The 19,066-nt window shown below is 39.2% G+C and overlaps 1 protein-coding gene across 5 annotated transcripts in view; it reads left to right on the forward strand.

Annotated features, from left to right (window-relative positions):
* The first annotated feature begins 231 nt into the window (after positions 1-231).
* Positions 232-19,066, forward strand: part of SPDL1 (spindle apparatus coiled-coil protein 1) — a 31,171-nt gene continuing 12,336 nt past the window's right edge. For 2 of the 5 annotated variants that reach the window (XM_043489025.1, XM_043489022.1), the window contains exons 1-8: positions 232-372; positions 6,901-7,076; positions 8,618-8,794; positions 13,083-13,277; positions 15,546-15,695; positions 15,808-15,906; positions 15,998-16,108; positions 18,273-18,413. In XM_043489025.1, coding sequence (XP_043344960.1) covers positions 6,918-7,076; positions 8,618-8,794; positions 13,083-13,277; positions 15,546-15,695; positions 15,808-15,906; positions 15,998-16,108; positions 18,273-18,413 — 1,032 coding nt within the window. In that variant the 5' untranslated portion in view covers positions 232-372; positions 6,901-6,917. The remainder of the gene's footprint in view (positions 373-6,900; positions 7,077-8,617; positions 8,795-13,082; positions 13,278-15,545; positions 15,696-15,807; positions 15,907-15,997; positions 16,109-18,272; positions 18,414-19,066) is intronic. The other 3 variants (XM_043489027.1, XM_043489023.1, XM_043489024.1) reach the window with 2 other exon arrangements.

Here is a 19,066-nt window from a genome sequence, read left to right on the forward strand (position 1 = left end):
AGCGACGCTATCCCTCCAGAAAGCACTGTCTTTAGGGAAAACGAAGACCAAGAACCCCCAAAAACATCCAGAAAACCAACCCTGAGTAAGGCTGACGAAACACAGACCTAGTTTGAGCCTGCGCCAAACCCGCCGTGGCTGGGGCGTGGCACTGTCTTGGGCGTTCCTTCCGCCGTTTCCCTTTACTCGCTGCTAGGGCGGAAAGTATCGCGTGACGTGAGTTCTCGCGGGAATTGCATTCAAAAAGCACCGGCGCTTACCCGAGTGCTCGGCGAGTGAATGGGCCGGTGATTGTTTGCTGCCGCCGTGGAGTTAACGTCGGGAATCTGAGCGCGGAGCGGTGCAGCAGCAGGGGAAGGGGTGAGGAGAGAGGTAGGGGCCAGGGACCCGGAGGGAGGTGCGTATGAAGGGGGAAGCGCGGCAGCGGCGTAGAGAAGGGCTCCTGGGGAGAGGAGGGCAGGGCCTAGGAATACCTGGGGCCTAGGTCCCCGCCCAAGCTTTTAGCTGGAGCAGCTTCTTCGGCGGAACTCAGCTCTTACAGACCAGGTTCCGAGCCGGCCTTCATATTCCGCTGGGCCGCTTCGACTTCTCCCGGGAATTGTGCGTAAATACGGAAAGTCGGGTCCGTTGCCTGGGTCTGGGGGATAACGAACAGTGGATCTGCGCTGGCTGTATGACGGCCGGCTGTATGACACATGTGGCAGTCCGATTCGAGAAAGGCTACAAGTGTAAAACACACTCTGGATTTGAAAGACTACACTCTCGTTGATAATATGACGACTACATGTTGAAATGATAATCTTTTGGATATATTGCGTTAAATAACGTATTGTTAAAGTGAATTTCACCAGCATTTACTTTTTAAAATAAATGTGGTACCTAGAAAATTGAAAATCAACATGTCTTGTTCGCACTGTATTTCTACTGGACAGCGCTGCTCAGACAAGTTTCGTGTAGGACTCCGCTCTAGCTGCTTTTTACCCATTGCTGGTTTAATGTTAAACAAAAACCCTATTGTTACTGACCTTGTTTTATGGATGACTAAACAATGTATCTCGGAGAAGGCAATGGCACCCCACTCCAGTACTCTTGCCTGGAAAATCCCATGGACGGAGGAGCCTGGTAGGCTGCAGTCCATGAGGTCTCTAAGAGTCTGACACGACTGAGCGACTTCAGTTTCACTTTTCACATTCATGCATTGGAGAAGGAAATGGCAACCCACTCCAGTGTTCTTGCCTGGAAAATCCCAGGGACGGGGGAGCCTGGTGGGCTGCTGTCTATGGGGTCGCACAGAGTCGGACACGACTGAAGTGACTTAGCAGCAGCAGCAAACAAGTCATCCGGTCCCATCACTTCATGGGAAATAGATGGGGAAACAGTGACTGACTTTATTTTTTTGAGCTCCAAAATCACTGCAGATGGTGATTGCAGCCATGAAATTAAAAGACGCTTACTTCTTGGAAGGAAAGTTATGACCAACCTAGATAGCATATTAAAAAGCAGAGACATTACTTTGCCAACAAAGGTCCATCTAGTCAAGGCTATGGTTTTTCCAGTGGTCATGTATGGATGTGAGAGTTGGACTGTGAAGAAAGCTGAGCCCCGATAAATTGATGCTTTTGAACTGTGGGTGTTGGAGAAGACTCTTGTCTCAAGAGTCCCTTGGACTGCAAGGAGATCCAACCAGTCCATCCTAAAGGAAATCAGTCCTGGGTGTTCATTGGAAGGACTGATGCTGAAGCTGAAACTCCAATACTTTGGCCACCTGATGCGAAGAGCTAACTCATTTGAAAAGACCCTGATGCTGGGAGGGGTTGGGGGCAGGAAGAGAAGGGGACGACAGAGGATGAGGTGGCTGGATGGCATCACCGACTTGATGGATGTGAGTTGGAATAATCTCCAGGAGTTGGTGATGAACGGGGAGGCCTGGCATGCTGTGATTCATGGGGTTGCAAAGAGTCGGACATGACTGAGCGACTGAACTGAACTGAACTGAAACAAGACATTGGAGAAATTGTCCAAGTTGATGCTGCCAGTTAGTACTGAAGGTGGGGTGACAATTCAAGCAGTCTGATCCCCTGAGCTCCCTGTCTGCTACATGCTTTTTTCTGTTCTGAGAAGCAGAACAGAAAAGTGGTTAGGAGCACCAGGCTATGGAACCAAATCCTGTTCCCATCTCACTTAGCCACTGGGTTATCAGTGTTATCACCTGTTATCAGGTTATCACCTGATAACCCTGGGCAAGTTACCTAACCTTTCAGTTTGCACCTATGTAGAAGCGGGGGGTTGTTGTTCAGTTGCCAAGTAGTGTCTGACTCTTTGAGACCCCATGTACTGACTGCAGGCTGGCATGCTGCAGTCCATGGTTTGGGGGGAGGGGTGACCCTTTTTATCTCATAGGGTTGTTGAGAGGATTCAATAAAATAACGTTTCATTTCAGTTCAGTCGCTCAGTCATGTCCGACTCTGCAACCCATGGACCGCAGCACGCCAGGCCTCCCTGTCCATTGCCAGCTCCCAGAGTTTACTCAAACTCATGTCCATCGAGTCGATGATGCCATCCAACCTTCTCATCCTCTGTCATCTTCTCCTCCCGCCTTCAATCTTTCCCAGCATTAGGGTCTTTTCAGATGAGTCAGTTCTTCGAATCAGATGGCCAAACTATTGGAGTTTCAGACTCAGCAACAGTCCTTCCAGTGAATATTCAGGACTGATTTCCTTTAGGATGGACTGGTTGGATCTTCTTGCTATCCAAGGGACTCTGAAGGGTCGTCTCCAACACCACAGTTGAAATGCATCAATTCTTTGGTGCTCAACTTTCTTTATAGTCCAACTCTCACATCCATACATGACCACTGGAAAACCATAGCTTTGACTAGATGGACCTTTGTTGGCAAAGCAATGTCTCTGCTTTTTAATATGCTGTCTAGGTTGGTCATAACTTTTCTTCCAATGAGCAATCATCTTTTAATTTCATGGCTGCAGTCACCATCTGCAGTGATTTTGGAGCTCAAAAAAAATGAAGTCTGTCACTGTCTCCCCATCTATTTCCCAGGAAGTGATGGGACCAGATGCCATGATCTTAATTTTCTGAATGTTGAGTTTTAAGCCAGTGTTTTCATTCTCCTCTTTCCTTTTCATCAAGAGGCTCTTTAGTTCTTCTTCACTTTCCACCATAGGGTGGTGTCATCTGCATATCTGAGGTTATTGATATTTCTCCCAGCAATCTTGATTCCAGCTTGTGCTTTCTCCAGCCCAGCATTTCTCATGATGTACTCTGCATATAAGTTAAATAAGCAGGGTGATAATGTACAGCCTTGACATACCCCTTTCCCTATTTGGAACCAGTCTGTTGTTCCATGTCCAGTTCTAACTGTTGCTTCCTGACCTGTGTACAGATTTCTCAAGAGGCAGGTCAGGTGGTCTGGTATTCCCATCTCTTTAAGAATTTTCCAGAGTTTGCGGTAATAATGTTTGCAAAGCATTAAGTGCGATATCTGGTACATATTAGCTATAGTTTTTATTCAACCCTGGCTACCTTTCTCTGCAGATTGATAGGTTACTCTTAGACTTTCATTACACCTGTTGAAAAGTCACTTCCTCAGGGAAATCTTTCTTGTCCTTATTTCCTCTGACCCTGGCCACACGCCACCACCCAGATTAAGACTGCTGCCCTTAGTTATAGGCTCAGATAGCACCATACACCTCTCCCTCTTGCACTTACCACACTTGTAACTTTACATTACCAGTTATTCAACATCTTTCCAGTAATAGACTGTAAGATTCAAGAAGGCAGGCATATTGTCTGGTTTGAGGGTCACATTGTGTCCTCAGCAACAGCACAGTACCTGACACATAAGAGGAATTCCAGCAAATCTTTAAAATGAATGAGAGCTAATTTTGTGACTGCCTTGGACTTTAATAACTGGGATATCTTGAGGCTAGTCCCATATTTTCTCTGGTAAATATTGATGACAGTAGTACTTAGCTCAGGTCCATTAAGAGAATTAAATGTAATAGTGCATTTGAAGCACTTCTGCCTGGCAAATGGTAAATCCTTAGCAAATACAAATTATTATTAACAGCTCAACAATTAATGGCTGGCTCCATCATGCACAGGCTTTAGAGAGGTCTTGCATTTTAGAGCAGTGATAGCCAGTCCTGGATAACATAGGATTCTTTTTTTTTTTTTTTTTACCCCCCTCTTCTAAAACACTATATTTCCTCCTCCATCTTCATTCTCAAGACCTTCCTTCCTAATTTACTGATAAACTGAATCAGAAGGGGCTCATGCAGACGCTGAACACTGTTATCTACCTACTTATCAGTGTCTGTACCCATATACTTTACTTTCCTTTATTTTGTTTCCCAGTTTTTTAAATACATTTTTTTTTCCATTTATTTTTATTAGTTGGAGGCTAATTACTTTAGAATATTGTAGTGGCTTTTGCCATACATTGACATGAATCAGACATGGATTTACATGTGTTCCCCATCCCGATCCCCCCTCCCGCCTCCCTCTCCATCCCATCCCTCTGGGTCTTCCCAGTGCACCAGCCTTTCCTTTAATTCAGATGAAACATTCATGTACCTGTCCAGAAATCAGACCCTGCACATTCATTACTCCATGTCTTCTATATCATTAGTTTTTCTTTGCTTGATCTCTCCTTTGTCATACAAGCTTGCTGTTGTTTTTTCTTAAAGAGTTTTTCATCCTAAAAAAAAGAGACCCTACTGCATCTCCAGCTACTGCCCCGTTTATCTGCTCTTTGCATCAAAACTGTGCTTGCTATCTACTGTTCTACCATTCTCTCCAATTAATTCCAGTCAGGCTTTTGCCCCAGTCTCCCCATCAAAACTATTCTTGGGGTCATCTTCTAGTTGACCTCCGTGAATTTAAATCCAGTGGCCGGTTCTCAGTGTTCACCTTATTTCATTTAGCATTTGGTGCAGTTTATCATCTACCTCCTTAATACATGTTTGTTTATTGAGTTCTAAGACAGCACATGCTCTTCCTTTTCCGCCTAGCTCACTGATCGTGCTTGAGTATCCTTTGCTGTCTTCTTTCCCACCTCGTAACAGGGCTCCATCCTTTGTCCTTTTTTCTTTAATTATGCTCGTACTTTGATGAACACAGAACTCAAAAATTTATGCTAATAACTCCCAAATTTATACCTCCAGCTTATACCCTTCTCTTACTCTTAGAGCTGTTACTTACTTGACATATGTCATGTTTTAAAACTTAAACCTCTCATTTTCTTTCCAGAACATCTCTACCCACAGTTTTTGATGTGTCAGTTATTGGCAAATCTATTCTACTAGTTGCTCAGCCAGAAGCTTTGGAGGCCTTTTAAAATTCTCTTTCACACATCCCACATTCCATTTGTCAGAAAATCATGTTGGCTCTGCCTTCAGAATATATGTTAAATCTCATCACCTTCTGTGGCAGCCACTCTGGTATGAGTGGTCATCCCACCTGATCTTTCTGCTTTCAGCTTGCTTCCCTCCCAACTATTCAGCATATCAGCCAAAATGATCCTTTTAAACGTAGCCTTTCTTTACTCCAGACTTTGCAGTGACTTCCCATTTCACCCAGAGTAGAAGCCAAAGTTTTTGTTTACAATGGCCTGATCTCCATATTCTCCTCTGTTATATCCTCTGGCCTATATTCTATCTTGTTCATTCTTTGGACTTCTTCCACTGTACTGCTGCCCCTCTACCCGGAACATGCTTTCCCTGCTGCTAAGTCGCTTCAGTCATGCTTTCCCTAATGGCTAATTAATGGCTAATTCTATGGTTCGCTGCAAGGCTTTGTTCAGAAGTCACCTGAGGGGCTCCCCATTCAACACATTTTTAATTTCTTCCTAGTTAGAATACAGCCACTTCTTCCAAGCTCACTTATCCTGTTTTATTTTTTTTCCATTTTTACTTTCTAGAGCATTTAGTTATTATATTATTATTGCTTGTCTTCTCCTACTGGAGGGTAAGTTTTATGAACGAAGAGCCTTTTCGGGGTCCGTTTGACCGCTGCTTGAGGTATCTAAAGTGCCCGGGATGGAGCTTGGCGCATAGGCATTCAAGAAACGTTTGTCGAATGAATGACTCCATCGACTGCAGACATGGGAGAATACCTTAAAAATGACTTGTTGCTCTTTGAATTCAAAGCTGAGTTAAGTCTAGCCTAGGAGCCTGGAACCAGTTAGGGAAGAATGATGAGTGAGGTTGCGCTCTATATTAAATGTTTAAGTCTTTGCTTGAAAATCTAGAATGAGGTTGTTCTTTAATTATTGTAAACATGGTGTCTGTTTTGCATGTGTTCTTATGAATAACTAGCAAAATGCTAGTGAGTCTGTTTTTATAAAGTACATTTAATGTGGCAAATTTAATGTGTTCAGGAAGTTAACACTGTTGTGAAAACTTGTGGACATGCTAGTCCTTACCTTATCAATCTTATTCAAAGGTACCTTTTTATATTTAAGTAGAAGTTATGCTACTATGAAATTTCTTGATTTCTTTTACTGTTCTCTTAACTTGGTTACCTGTATAGTGATACAATTATGAGATCATCCTACCTTAGCATTTAAGAAATCTTAGCAACACAATAATTGAATAGTTTCCTAATACTGCATTCCTTAGAAGCAAAATTAAATTGTATTCATCTTTTTTTTTTTTTTCCTCTATTTGATTTGTTCTCAAATTGGGTAACAAAATAGGCAGACCTTACTCATAACAAGAAGGCAAATTTGACCATTTAAAAGTCAAAGAGAAAATCTTCAATACTGTGTTTTCATGTGGCAGTCATATTGAATGTATACATTTATACACAACACACTGGTGTCTTTTATTAGTGACATGAAGTTTTTTGTTTAAGTTTAGATACTTTTATTTCTTCTATTTACAGTAGACAGGAAGAAAATCATGGAGGCAGATGTAATAGCAGATCTTCAACGCAAACTCAAAGAGACTGAACAAGAGCGGCTGAAAGCAGCACAGTATGGTTTACAGCTAGTGGAGAGCCAGAATGAACTGCAGAATCAACTGGATAAATGCCGTAATGAAATGACGGCCCTGGCTGAGGTAGGACGCTGGACTCCTCTGCTCACCAGTTTGTGCTTAGCCACTGAAGATTGCTGTTGTCCAGTAGTCATTAATATTATTAATGTAATATTTTTCTTTTCTGAAAATTTTAGATCTAATTCCCACCCATCTGCAGGGAAATGAACTAAATAAATCTCTAATTTTTTTTTTTTTTTCTGACTCTGTGTTCTGAGTTTGAAAAATATGTTCTCTTTCTTTACTCCATATTGAATTTTAGACTTTGGTTTGTCTTGATGCTACACCAAGTCTTTAGTTCTGTCCTAAAGTCTAGACTTTTGTATTCAGCTGCCCACCCATGGTCATCTCAGACTTAACATAAACAGAATAGTTGATTCCTTACCCACTAAGCAAACATGCTCTTGCAGAATTCTTTACCTTACTTGGTAACTATAAAAACATTTATCCAGTTACTTGAGCCACAAATCTAGGAGTTTTACTCAATATCTTTCTGTCCCATATTTCTCATATTTAATCCACTAGTAATCTCTAAAAACTTGACCTACAGAACATCTGGTGCTCTAGGTCAGACCACCATCATCTCTCCCCTGGACTGTTATCATAGCCTCCTGACTAGGTTGCCTGTCTTCCAGATTGCCATTCACACAGTTCACTCTTCACACATCAGCCAGGTGGTCATTGAGGAGCACATAAAAAATCATGTCACGGTTCTGCTGAAAGCACAGAGCAGCTTCCCATTTTATTTACAACAGAAACTGAATTCTCTACCTGGATTTGTAGACCTCCATGTAACCCAACCTCTTTCAACCTTTGACCTTATCTTATGAATTACTGTCCCCTGTTCTTAACTATATTAGTCCTGCCTTATGGGCTCCGCAGGAGCTGTTGCCTCCGTCTGAGTTATTTGTCCCCACCCTCATGAGAGACATGACATGAGAGAGGGGAATTTTGTCTCTCTTGTTCACGGCTGCATCCCTAATATCTGACATGCTTTTATTAAAAGAATGAATAAATCAGTTTTACTTAGAAAATGCTCAGTAATGTATTTAAACTGTGATCTCCAAATTTAAACATAGCAGTTAAAAATAGTGACCACCCTTATTGTTATTTTTTTCCTTTTAAATCTACTTTTATCTTATTTTTTTAAAGCTTGTTGAAGAGGTTTGAACTAATGACATTTTCTTCATTTTACTTAGAGCTACAAGTAGAGAATATTGTTATGAAACCAAATAATTCTTACTAGGAAAACTTAAGTGCTATTAATTTTTTTTTTTCTTCCTAGCAGCGACTACTTGACTTGACAGCCATAGATCACTTTTTACTTCTTTGGCAGGACATAGAAGCAATTACTGTATCCCCAGCATGAACTTTAATTTAGTCTCAAATCACCTCTCAGGGTTTTTTTTTACATTAATACTAGCTATAGTTATTCCAGATTTAACATGTGGTTGTTACTTAGAAAGCAACAAATGTGTGAAATAGGAATGATTCAAAGATGAAACCTGCTTATGTGTGATGGCTTTATTTTTATGTAACTGAATTATAATTGAATCTGTTTTCAGAGCTACGAACAAGAAAAATACACTCTTCAGAGAGAAGTTGAGCTCAAGAGTCGAATGTTAGAAAGTTTGAGCTCTGAATGTGAAGCTATTAAACAACAACAGAAAATGCATCTGGAGAAATTAGAAGAAACACTGAGCAGAAGCCACGGGCAGGAAGTGAATGAACTAAAAAAAAAGGTTTGTGTATCTGTGTATTTTGGAACAGAAGTATTTCATGCTCATGAAACCATTTGTAAACTTTAGGTGATGAAAGATTTTCTTACTACCGTCTATGCAAAATAGCTGAGATGAGGGGTTCCATCATCTTAATGTGAGGAGTGGAAACACTGAGAAACAGTAGTTTACCTTAGCAGTTTGTTTAAATAACATTTTAGTAGTTAAATTGAATTATTTAATTTTAGTAACTGCGTATTTGTTAAGGAGTTTTAGCTCTGATCAGCATGGCCTCCTTTAGAGTGCTTAGGATACCGGTCCCTTTTCAGAAAGACTAGTTTCCTAGCCTTCACTGCAACTTGTGGTACACTTTATAATTCCGCAAAGAAACCAATAGTTTTTGGTAAATTAATGTGCATTAGAGTTGTATATTTTACAACTATAAAATGTATATTTTACAGTTTGTTTATTGAAGATAAACTAATACATATGATCCAGTTCATACACAACTCCTTAAGGGAGGCACCATTATTATCTCCATATAACATGAGAAAACCAATGTTTAAACAGATTGAGTAAAGTTGGACAAGATTATAGAACTAGAGACTATCAGTCAAAATTTAGTTCTCTTATTTCAAAGCCTGCTTCATTGTGTTTCATGTAGCATATTTTAAGATTTTTATATATCTGTACCACCTGTGCTGTTAATTAATTCTCATTAAATTGACTCTCTCTTAAATGTTCTCTAATTTTAAGTAACAGTATCAATGAAATATGTTTGAGCTGGTTATTTTTTTTTCCTAATATGCAGGAAAATATAACTATCAAAATATGCTTTCATGCAATGCATAGAATCATCTTGCTTACCACTCTAACAAATAATAATCCAGCTTGTCTGAAGCTACACAGGTTGAGACACCAATAACTGATATGGATGCTTTTTTTCTTCTTCATGGATATTTTCAGTTTAGCAATAACTTTCAGTACCTAAACAAAAAAGAGTAATGTACAAAATATTGAGTCTAAAGTGAGGCCAGTTATAGAGATGGCTTTTTGCTAAAGACTAAATCATTCAAAAAATATTTTCAGTCTTACTTATGTTCTCAGATTACTTGTACCAATAATTTGGAGTTTTACTTGCCATCTTTCTTTCACTTATTTCTCACATTTCTCACATCAACAAGTTCTTAAGAACTTACGCTACAAAATATCTGTCTCCGCTACTCTGTAGTCCAGCTCACCATCATCTCTCCACTACTGTCCAGGTAGCCTGTTTGCTTTATTGCTGTCATGCCATTCATTTTTCACACGGCAGCAACATGGCCAGGAGTCCAGACCTACTCTGATTACGTGTAAGGATTATTTGTGTGCTTATAAAACAAGGCATGTCACTGCCTATTAAAAGATGCTTAGCTTTGGCCAAATAGGAAACCCCAGTCATCTCATCATACAGTAAGTTTGGGTCATTCAGTGATGTTTTTGAGAAGGACATACACATATCAACATACATCAATCAGCTGAAATTTTTATTTCACATGATAAAATTGAAAGGGGAAGAGAAAATAGAAGTGTCTTTTATTTTTTAAATAGTAAACAAATAATCAGGATATAGTCTAGGAATGTTGAGACCCTATTCAATATAATTCAATATAGATGATAATGGTAACCCTGGACATCAAGTAAAAGACTTTTATTAACAAACCATTTAGTGAATGTTAGATGTGGTGCCGAATGTTTTACCCACCCATTCTTGGTTGAGAGCCGCACAATAACGCAGGTAGAATCACTTATAGTCTTACATTTGAGGAATGTGAGACAGGTTAAACCTTGTCCCTAAAGCTTCATCCTCCTGCTGTAAGGAGGATGTGACGCATATAGGCATACCTCTGAGATACCGCAGGGAAAGTTCCAGACCACTGCAGTAGAGTGAGTCACATGAATTTTTTAGTTTCCAAAGTATTCTTTAAAAGTGTGCAATAGCTTTGGGTCTAAAAACAGCAGTGTATATACCTTAATTTTAAAATATTTTATTGCTTGAAAATAACTGACCATGATCTGAGACTTCAAAAAAAAAGTCATCTTTTTTTTTTTTTCATCTGTGTTGATGGCTGCTGACTGATCGGGGCAGTGGTTGCTGAAGGTTGGGTTGGCTATGGCAATTTCTTAAAATAAGTCAACAATATCAATTGACTCTTCCTTTTATGAGCAGTTTCTCTGTAGCACCAAAGCAGTTTGATAGCATTTTATCCACAGTAGAACTTATTTCAAAATTGGACCCAATTGTCTCAAACTCTGCTGCTGCTGCTCAGATGCTCAGTAGTGTCCAACCTTTATGCCTCAGACCCCATGGACTATAGCCTGCAAGGCTCCTCTGTCCATGGGATTTCCCAGGCAAGAATACTGGAGTTGGTTGCCATTTCCTCCTCCAGGGGACCTTCCCAATTCAGGGATCAAACCCACCCACATCTCTTACCTCTCCTGCATTTTCAGGTGGATTCTTTACCACTAGTGCCACCTGGAAAGCCCAGTCTCAAACTCTGTCACTACTTTGTCAACTAAGTTTATGTCCTATTCTAAATCCTTTGTTGTCATTTCAGCAGTCTTCACAGCATCTTCACCAAGGGCAGATTCCATCTCAGAACCACTCTCTTTGCTCATCCATAAGAAGCAACTCCTCATCTATTAACATTTAATCATGAAATTGCAGCAGTTAAGTAGTAAGAATTAATAGTCAAAAATTACTCCTTGATCCTATAGGCTGCAGAGTGGATCTTGTGTTACCAGGCACGAAAACAACCTAAATCTTCTACATCTCACTTTGGTGACCAGGTGCATTTTCAGTGAGCAGTAATATTTTGAAAGGACTCTTTTTTCTGAGCAGTAGGTCTCAATAGTAGACTTCAAATATTCAGTAAACCATGTTGTAAACAGATGTGCTGTCAGCCAGGTGTTGTCCCATTTATAGAGCACAAGCAGAGTAGATTAAATGCAATTTTTAAGGCCCTAGGATTTTCAGAATGCTTAATGAGCATTGGCTTCAACTTCTTTTCTTAAACTTCATGAACCAACCTCTGTTAGCCTCAAAATTTTCTTCTGCAGCTTCCACCTGCCTCTCAACCATCATAAAATTGAAGACAGTCTGTATTAGACTTTGGCTTAAGGGAATGTTGTTTCTGGTTTGATCTGCTGTCTGGACCTCTAAAATTGTCTCCATATCAGCACTAAACTCTTCAGCTTCCTTATCATTTGTATGTCCACTCGAGTAGCAATTCTAACTTCCTTGAAGAACATTTCCTCTCAATTCACAACTTGGTTAGCTGACGCAAGAGGCCTAGTTTTCAGCCTGTCTGCTCTAAATAAGCCTTTCATCACTAAGCATAATCATTTCTAGTTTTTGATTTAAAGTGAGAGGTGAGAACACTCAGAGGCCATTATAGGGTTAGTAATTGGCCTAATTTCATATTGTTGTGTCTTGGAATAGGAAGACCCTAGGAGAGGAAGCAGAGAAGGCAATGGCACCCCACTCCAGTACTCTTGCCTGGAAAATCCCATGGACAGAAGAGCCTGGTAGGCTGCAGTCCATGGGGTCATTAAGAGTCGGGCACGACTGAGCGACTTCACTTTCACCTTTCACTTTCATGCATTGGAGAAGGAAATGGCAAATCCACTCCCGTATTCTTGCCTGGAGAATCCCAGGGACAGAGGAGCCTAGTGAGCTGCCGTCTAGGGTCGCACAGAGTCGGACACGACTGAAGCAACTTAGCAGCAGCAGGAGAGGAAGAGAGAGAAGAAAGACCATTCAGGGGAGCAGTCAATTTGTCAATTCAATTCACCCTCTTAAAGGAGTGTGGTTTGTGATGCCCCAAAGCATTTACAACAGTGACATCAAAGATCACTGATCACAGATCATTATAACAAATAAAATAATGAAAAAATTTGAAAGATTGTGAGAATTACCAAAATATGGCACAGAAACAAGAAGTGAGCAAATGCTATTGAAAAAACTTGCTTGGTAGACTTGCTTTGCTCAGGATTGCCACAGACTTTCCTTGTGTGAAAAAAATGTAGTGTCTGAGAGGTACAATTAAGCAAAACGCAGTAAGACAAGGTATGCCTGTATTAGTTTTCCAAGACTGAAGCAATGTGACATTTTTGGAAAAGGGGTTAAATAATTTTGTTCAGCTTGATTGCCTTCCAAAATAGTTGTCCTGCAGGTACCAGAACAGTTTGTACTACAATTGTATGTTCTGATGACCTTTACTACCTTTTACTATGTAAGATTGTGAATTTTCTTTTTTTTTCTTTTTTTTAGTTAGAAACACTGAAAGCTGAGTTAGATGAAGCTCGGCTAAGTGAAAAGCAGCTGAAGCACAAAGTGGATCATCAGCAGGAACTCCTTTCTAGTAAATCAAAGGAAATGCAAATAATGTCTGAACGTGTACATGAAAGTATGTCTTCAGAGATGCTGACTCTTCAAATTGAGCTGACTGAAATGGAAAATGTGAAGGTAATTTTTATGGCATGTGTATTATGGACTTTTCTCCTTTTTCTGACTGTATATTTTTCATGTTTTTGTAATAATCCTTATGAGCTATTTTTAAGACTGAGATATTTTTTCGCCTAACTTTGATCTAATTAAAAAATAAGTTTTTAAATGGATTCCTTCAAATACAGTAAAGCTTTAGGTTAGATGATTATGTAAGGCAGTATTATTAATACTTTCAGATTAATGGAACCTCTGGAAGAATTTACACATTTATTCTGATTCTAGTTTGTGTCATAAAAGCCCAATATAAAAGTTGGTCCAGCAGAAGTTGATTTGTTGTTCAGCTGCTCAGTCCAGTCTGACTGCTGCGACCCCATGGACTGCAGCACCCTATTGTTTTGCCGCAAGTTTTCACTTTCGTCTCAGGTTCAAAGGATTTGTTAACAAATTAAGCCACTTGTTCTATATAAATAATACAAATGTTTATTAGAGAATTATCTAGCTTACTTTCAATATACTAACATTAAAAGAAAAGAGAAATAGAACAAAGGACATGTCACCAAATTGGGTTTTTACCAACGTCCAGACTCAAACGGTGCTGGGAAGTCCCGTGTCAGAGCACATCTGGAGCCCCAATTGTCCCAAGGTCCCAGGCAGGATGTCCGCTCCTTGGGTTAGACTTCAAAAAATTGCAGTTCAGGGTTCCCGCTTATAATCCCAGGATGAAAACTGGTATAATCATCAGTCTGTGACCAAATTGCAAGCCTGGTTTCATGTTAGTGCTGTTTGTTTTGTCTTGTAAAACTTGGAATGTTGTTATGCCGGGGCTTGGTTGGCCAGGGTCCCTCCAAGGTCTCAAAATTCTTCCCCATCTTATCTGTGGTGCTGCACTCCTTGCACTCATAGCAGGCTAGTGTCCAGGCAGGCTAGAAGCAAGGTCAGAGGCCTGCTCTGCTTTGTCTCTGAAGCCTAGACAAGACCATTTAATTTCCCTAACACCTGTCCTTCACTATCTCCCAAAGCTTTCTCAAACTCATGTCCATTGAGTCAGTAATGTCCCCCAACCATCTCATTCTCTGTCACCCCCTTCTCCTCCTGCCCTCAGTCTTTCCCAGCTTCAAGGTCTTTTCCAGTGAGTCGGCTCTTTGTGTCAGGTATGCAAAGTATTGGAGCTTCAGCTTCAGTTCTTCCAATGATTTCCTTTAGGATTGACTGGTTTGATTTCCTTGAAGTCCAAGGGACTCTCAAGAGTCTTCTCCAATACCACAGTTCAAATGAATCAATTTTTCGGCAGTCAGCCTTCTTTATGGTCCAACTCTCATATCTGTACATGACTACTGGAAAAACCACAGCTTCGATTATACGGACCTCTGTTGGCAAAGTAATGTCTCTGCTTTTTAATATGCTGTCTTGGTTTGTCATAGCTTTCCTTCCAAGGGACAAGCATCTTTTTAATTTCATGGCTGCAATCACTGTCTGCAGTGATTTTCCTGCCCAAGAAAATAAAATCTGCCACTTTTTCCCCATCTATTTGCCATGAAGTGATGGGACCAGATGCCATGATCTTCGTTTTTTTGAATGTTGAGTTTTAAGCCAACTTTTTCACTCTCCTTTTTCACCTTCATCAGGGGGCTCTTCAGTTCCTCTTCACTTTCTGCCATTAGGGTGGTATCATCTGCATATCTGAGGTTGTTGATATTTTTCCTGGCAGTCTTGATTCCAGCTTGTGATTCATTCAGCCTGGCATTTCAAATGGTATACTCTGCATATAAGTTAAATAAGCAGTGTGACAATATACAGCCTTGACTTACTAACTTTGAGATTTTAAACCCATCTACTGTTCCACGTCCGGTTCTAATTGCTGCTTCTTGACCTGCGTGGCGGTTTCTCAGGAGGCAGGTAAAGTGATCTGGTACCCCTTTCCAGAGTTTGCTGTTATCCATACAGTAGAAGTTGATATATGAGTATAATTTTTTTCATTGTAAGCTAAAATTAACTTAAAAATGAAAATTTTAAATTCTTAGAAAAGAAACAGTCTCTGGAGTCTTTTATTTGATCACTTTTTTAAAAAGTAATTAAAAAATTTTTTTTGAGTTTTTTAAAATTTATTTTTTATTGAAGGATAATTGCTTTACAGAATTTTGCTATTTTCTTTATTATGCACTTTAATAATCTTTGACTAGTTATTAGTTTTAGTTTTGAGTGTTAACCTCTGCTGATAGATAAACTGACTGCTGCTAACTGAAGGATTATTCAAGAGTTTCTTCTTTTTCAATTCCTGTTTAATAGACCACCCTCCAAGAAGAAGTGAATGAACTGCAGTACAGACAAGAACAACTCGAACTTCTTAATGCTAATTTAATGCGCCAGGTAGACCGGCTTAAAGGAGAAAAAGAAGAGCGAGAGAAAGAAGCGGTTTCTTACTATAATGCCTTAGAGGTATTGTGATTATAGTAATACCAATTTATATAAGTTGTTTTCCAATTTATATAAGTTGTTTTCTTGCTAATCTTATCTCAAGAAGCTGAATTGTTTTCTCTTTTGAATTTAGAAAGCTCGTGTAGAGAAACAAGACCTTCAGGTGCAGCTAGACCAGGCCCTCCAGCAAGCCTTGGACCCTAACAGTAAAGGCAGCTCTTTGTTTGCAGAGGTACATATAAATATTCCATTGATTAAATTGGCATAATTTAAATTGGTATATGCTTAATAAAAGCATAATTAAACATGTTATTATTTTCTAGGTGGAGGATCGAAGGGCAGCAATGGAACGTCAGCTTATCAGCATGAAAGTCAAGTATCAGTCACTAAAGAAGCAAAATGCATTTAATAGAGAATGGATGCAAAGAATGAAGGTAAGAATTAGTGTAAGATTTATTAAACCTTATTTTGTATCAGTATGACTTGTACAAGTAATACACTTACATGATTATTTGTAGAACTACATGACCTTAGAAAAAAATTTTTTAATTGAATGAGAGATCCCTTTTATATTTTATTTAAAAACATTTAATTCTGTGTAGATTTTAGTGGTATATGTAACATTCATGGATTGATTGAGTTTTTAATTCTTACTCAGTAGCCTTGAGTTTTTAATTCTTACTCAGTAGCCTTGCCATTAGCTCTTTCTTTGTAATGGGAAAAATCAAGTATTAAAAAATTTTTCTGTCGTACTGTTGGCCTGGTTTCTTTCTGAGGGTAGCCCTGAAATGTCTACCTCAACTAAAACTAGCTCTTTCACCATTCTTCAGTTCTCCCACAAAGGCTTATTTATAGACTGAAGTTTGAATTTCCTTTCCTTGGAGTTTCTCAAGTCATGCATATAAGCCCTTTTAATTTTAAGGTTTGTTGGGCATCATTTTTGTCGAACGGCTGGTAACAGAAAAGCATGTGGAAATTAGATTCCAGTATTATGCCAACCCTTAGATTCCTGATCTGTTGTGCCTAACTCTCCTGAAGTGGTAATGCTTAATAGAAGTCTGTAAGGTTTCCTGCCTCTTTTAAGGATGATGAGATGTACCAAAGAAATAAGAAAGATCAGTGATTAAACTTTGGCATCAGATGAACTTGGGATTGAATCCTAGTCTCACTTGTTAGCTGTGTGACTTTGGACAAGCATGTTTATTTTTCAAGTATTAGTCCCCTCATTTGTAAAATAGAGGTGATAGAAGTTGCCTCTTAAGAGTCGTCCTGGAGTTAAGTGAGGGCACAGCAGCATGCTTACATGGTTGGCAAATAGGAAAGTGCTGACTTAATAGATGAGAACTGTGCCTTTTATTTCTGAGGATTTCAGTTGTGCTGTCTGGTTTACCTTGGCTCTCCCCATCTGGGTATTATTTCTTTGTAAATTTTCTCATATTTGCTCTTTGTTTTCTTTTTGTATTTGTTGGGCTATTGTTATTAATCTCTCACAGTTCTGCTACCCCAAACTATCTTTAGACACAGGTGGCATTCTGAATTTTGGGGGGATCAATGTGTCTAGCTTCCAGTATGAAAGTGAAAAAGTGAAAGTGAAGTCGCTCAGTCGTGGCCGACTCCTTGCGACCCCATGGACTGTAGCCTACCTCGCTCCTCCGTCCATGGGCTTTTCCAGGCGAGAGTACTGGAGTGGGTTGCCCTTTCTTTCTCCAAGAGATCTTCTCGACCCAGGGACTGAACCTGGGTCTCCTGCATTGTAGGCAGATGCTTCACCATCTGAGCCACCGGGGAATTCCAGTATGAAGCAGGAGCGAAAAGTGGATCCTTAAAAATGTTAAAAGTCTTCTTTGTCTCTTACTTATAACCATAGCTGCAACTTCATATCATTGCTGTACTCAAAAATGTATTTTAACTAATTCACACTTTTTAGAGCTCCAGAAATTTCCAAAGGCAGAAAGGAATGCTAGGTTTAGGTTTTAGCTAATTCCCTTCTGATTACTGTGCACCTCCAAGTTTAGGTAGAGTCATAATTAGGTAGGTTGATGGCTGCTCTTAAAACGTAACTTTATATTGAAGTTTGCTTCAAGATCCTTGGATTGCCCTTTACCTTTGCTTTCCATCCTTGTCCTTTGTAAAACTCACATTTGTGAATGTGAGTAGCTTAATAATTTCCCCCACTGAATACTACTGAATTTCATTAAAATTTTTGAGGAACTGCACCAGACCCTTAATGAGAGTGCATATGGTGAGTACATTATGGCATTCCACCAGGTTTCTTTACCACTTAACTGGTGACTTCTAGACCACAGCCATGCAGTTCAACTATGTTTCACAGAAGTACAGATAATTGTTATGGACTTCAGATACCAATGCATAAGTAGTCGAAATAAGTACTAAAGAGTTATGTCTGTAACTAGGCTATCTGAAATAAATATTTTCAAATTATTAAGAGTATTAAACTAGACACAGCTAATTTGTTTAGCTTCCAAAATGAAACCAAAGTAGTATATAGTACAAAATATGAATTGTAACAAAAATATAGTTATCAGAATCTTCTCCCCCACTCAATTTTATGGGGGAGAATTTTTTTTTTTTTTCTAGTTACAGATCGCTACATTGCTACAAATGAAAGGGTCTCAAGCTGAATTTGAACAGCAGGAACGGTTGCTTGCCATGTTGGAGCAGAAGAATGGTGAAATTAAACATCTCTTAGGTGAAATTAGGAATCTGGAGAAATTTAAGGTATGTGTAAACACCTTTTAAAAAAATAACAGTTTTTTGTTTGAATATCTTGCTACTTTTAACTTGAGTGGTTTTCTTTATTATGTAATTAATCTATAGTTTCTATTGAGATTTACCAATATTTAATTTTTTCTTCCAGTTTCTTTTGCTTTTCAGTGGTTTAGACTACTGCTTCTTTTAATCAAAAGATTTGTTGTTGTTGTAAATTTTAACTCACTTACACTCAAAGCGCCCATATCTTAGGTGTACAACTCAGTGAGTGCTACATACATATACCCCCTTAAATTATTACCCAGCTCATGGTATAGAATACTTCTAGCATTCCAAAACAGTTCTGCCATGTCCCTTTTGAGTGAGTACTCCCACCTTCTAACTTTGTACCAGCTTTACATGTACAAATACTCTTGAACTTCATATAAATGAAACCATTCATTACATACTCTTGTTTTTGTCTTCCACTCAACATTATGTCAATGAGATTTGTTCTTCCTGTCAAGTGTTACCAGTAATTCTTTTTTGGTGCTTTTTACCTCTATTTTTTGATGAATGCAAAGTAAGATTTTTGTCACATTGCCCAGTATTACGTGGCAACTGGAATTCATACAAGTCTTTAGTAAACTATTTCAAAATTTTTGAAATTCAAACTGCCAGGA

The sequence above is a fragment of the Cervus canadensis genome, chromosome 16, assembly GCF_019320065.1.
Source record: "Cervus canadensis isolate Bull #8, Minnesota chromosome 16, ASM1932006v1, whole genome shotgun sequence".
Lineage (NCBI taxonomy): Eukaryota > Metazoa > Chordata > Mammalia > Artiodactyla > Cervidae > Cervus > Cervus canadensis.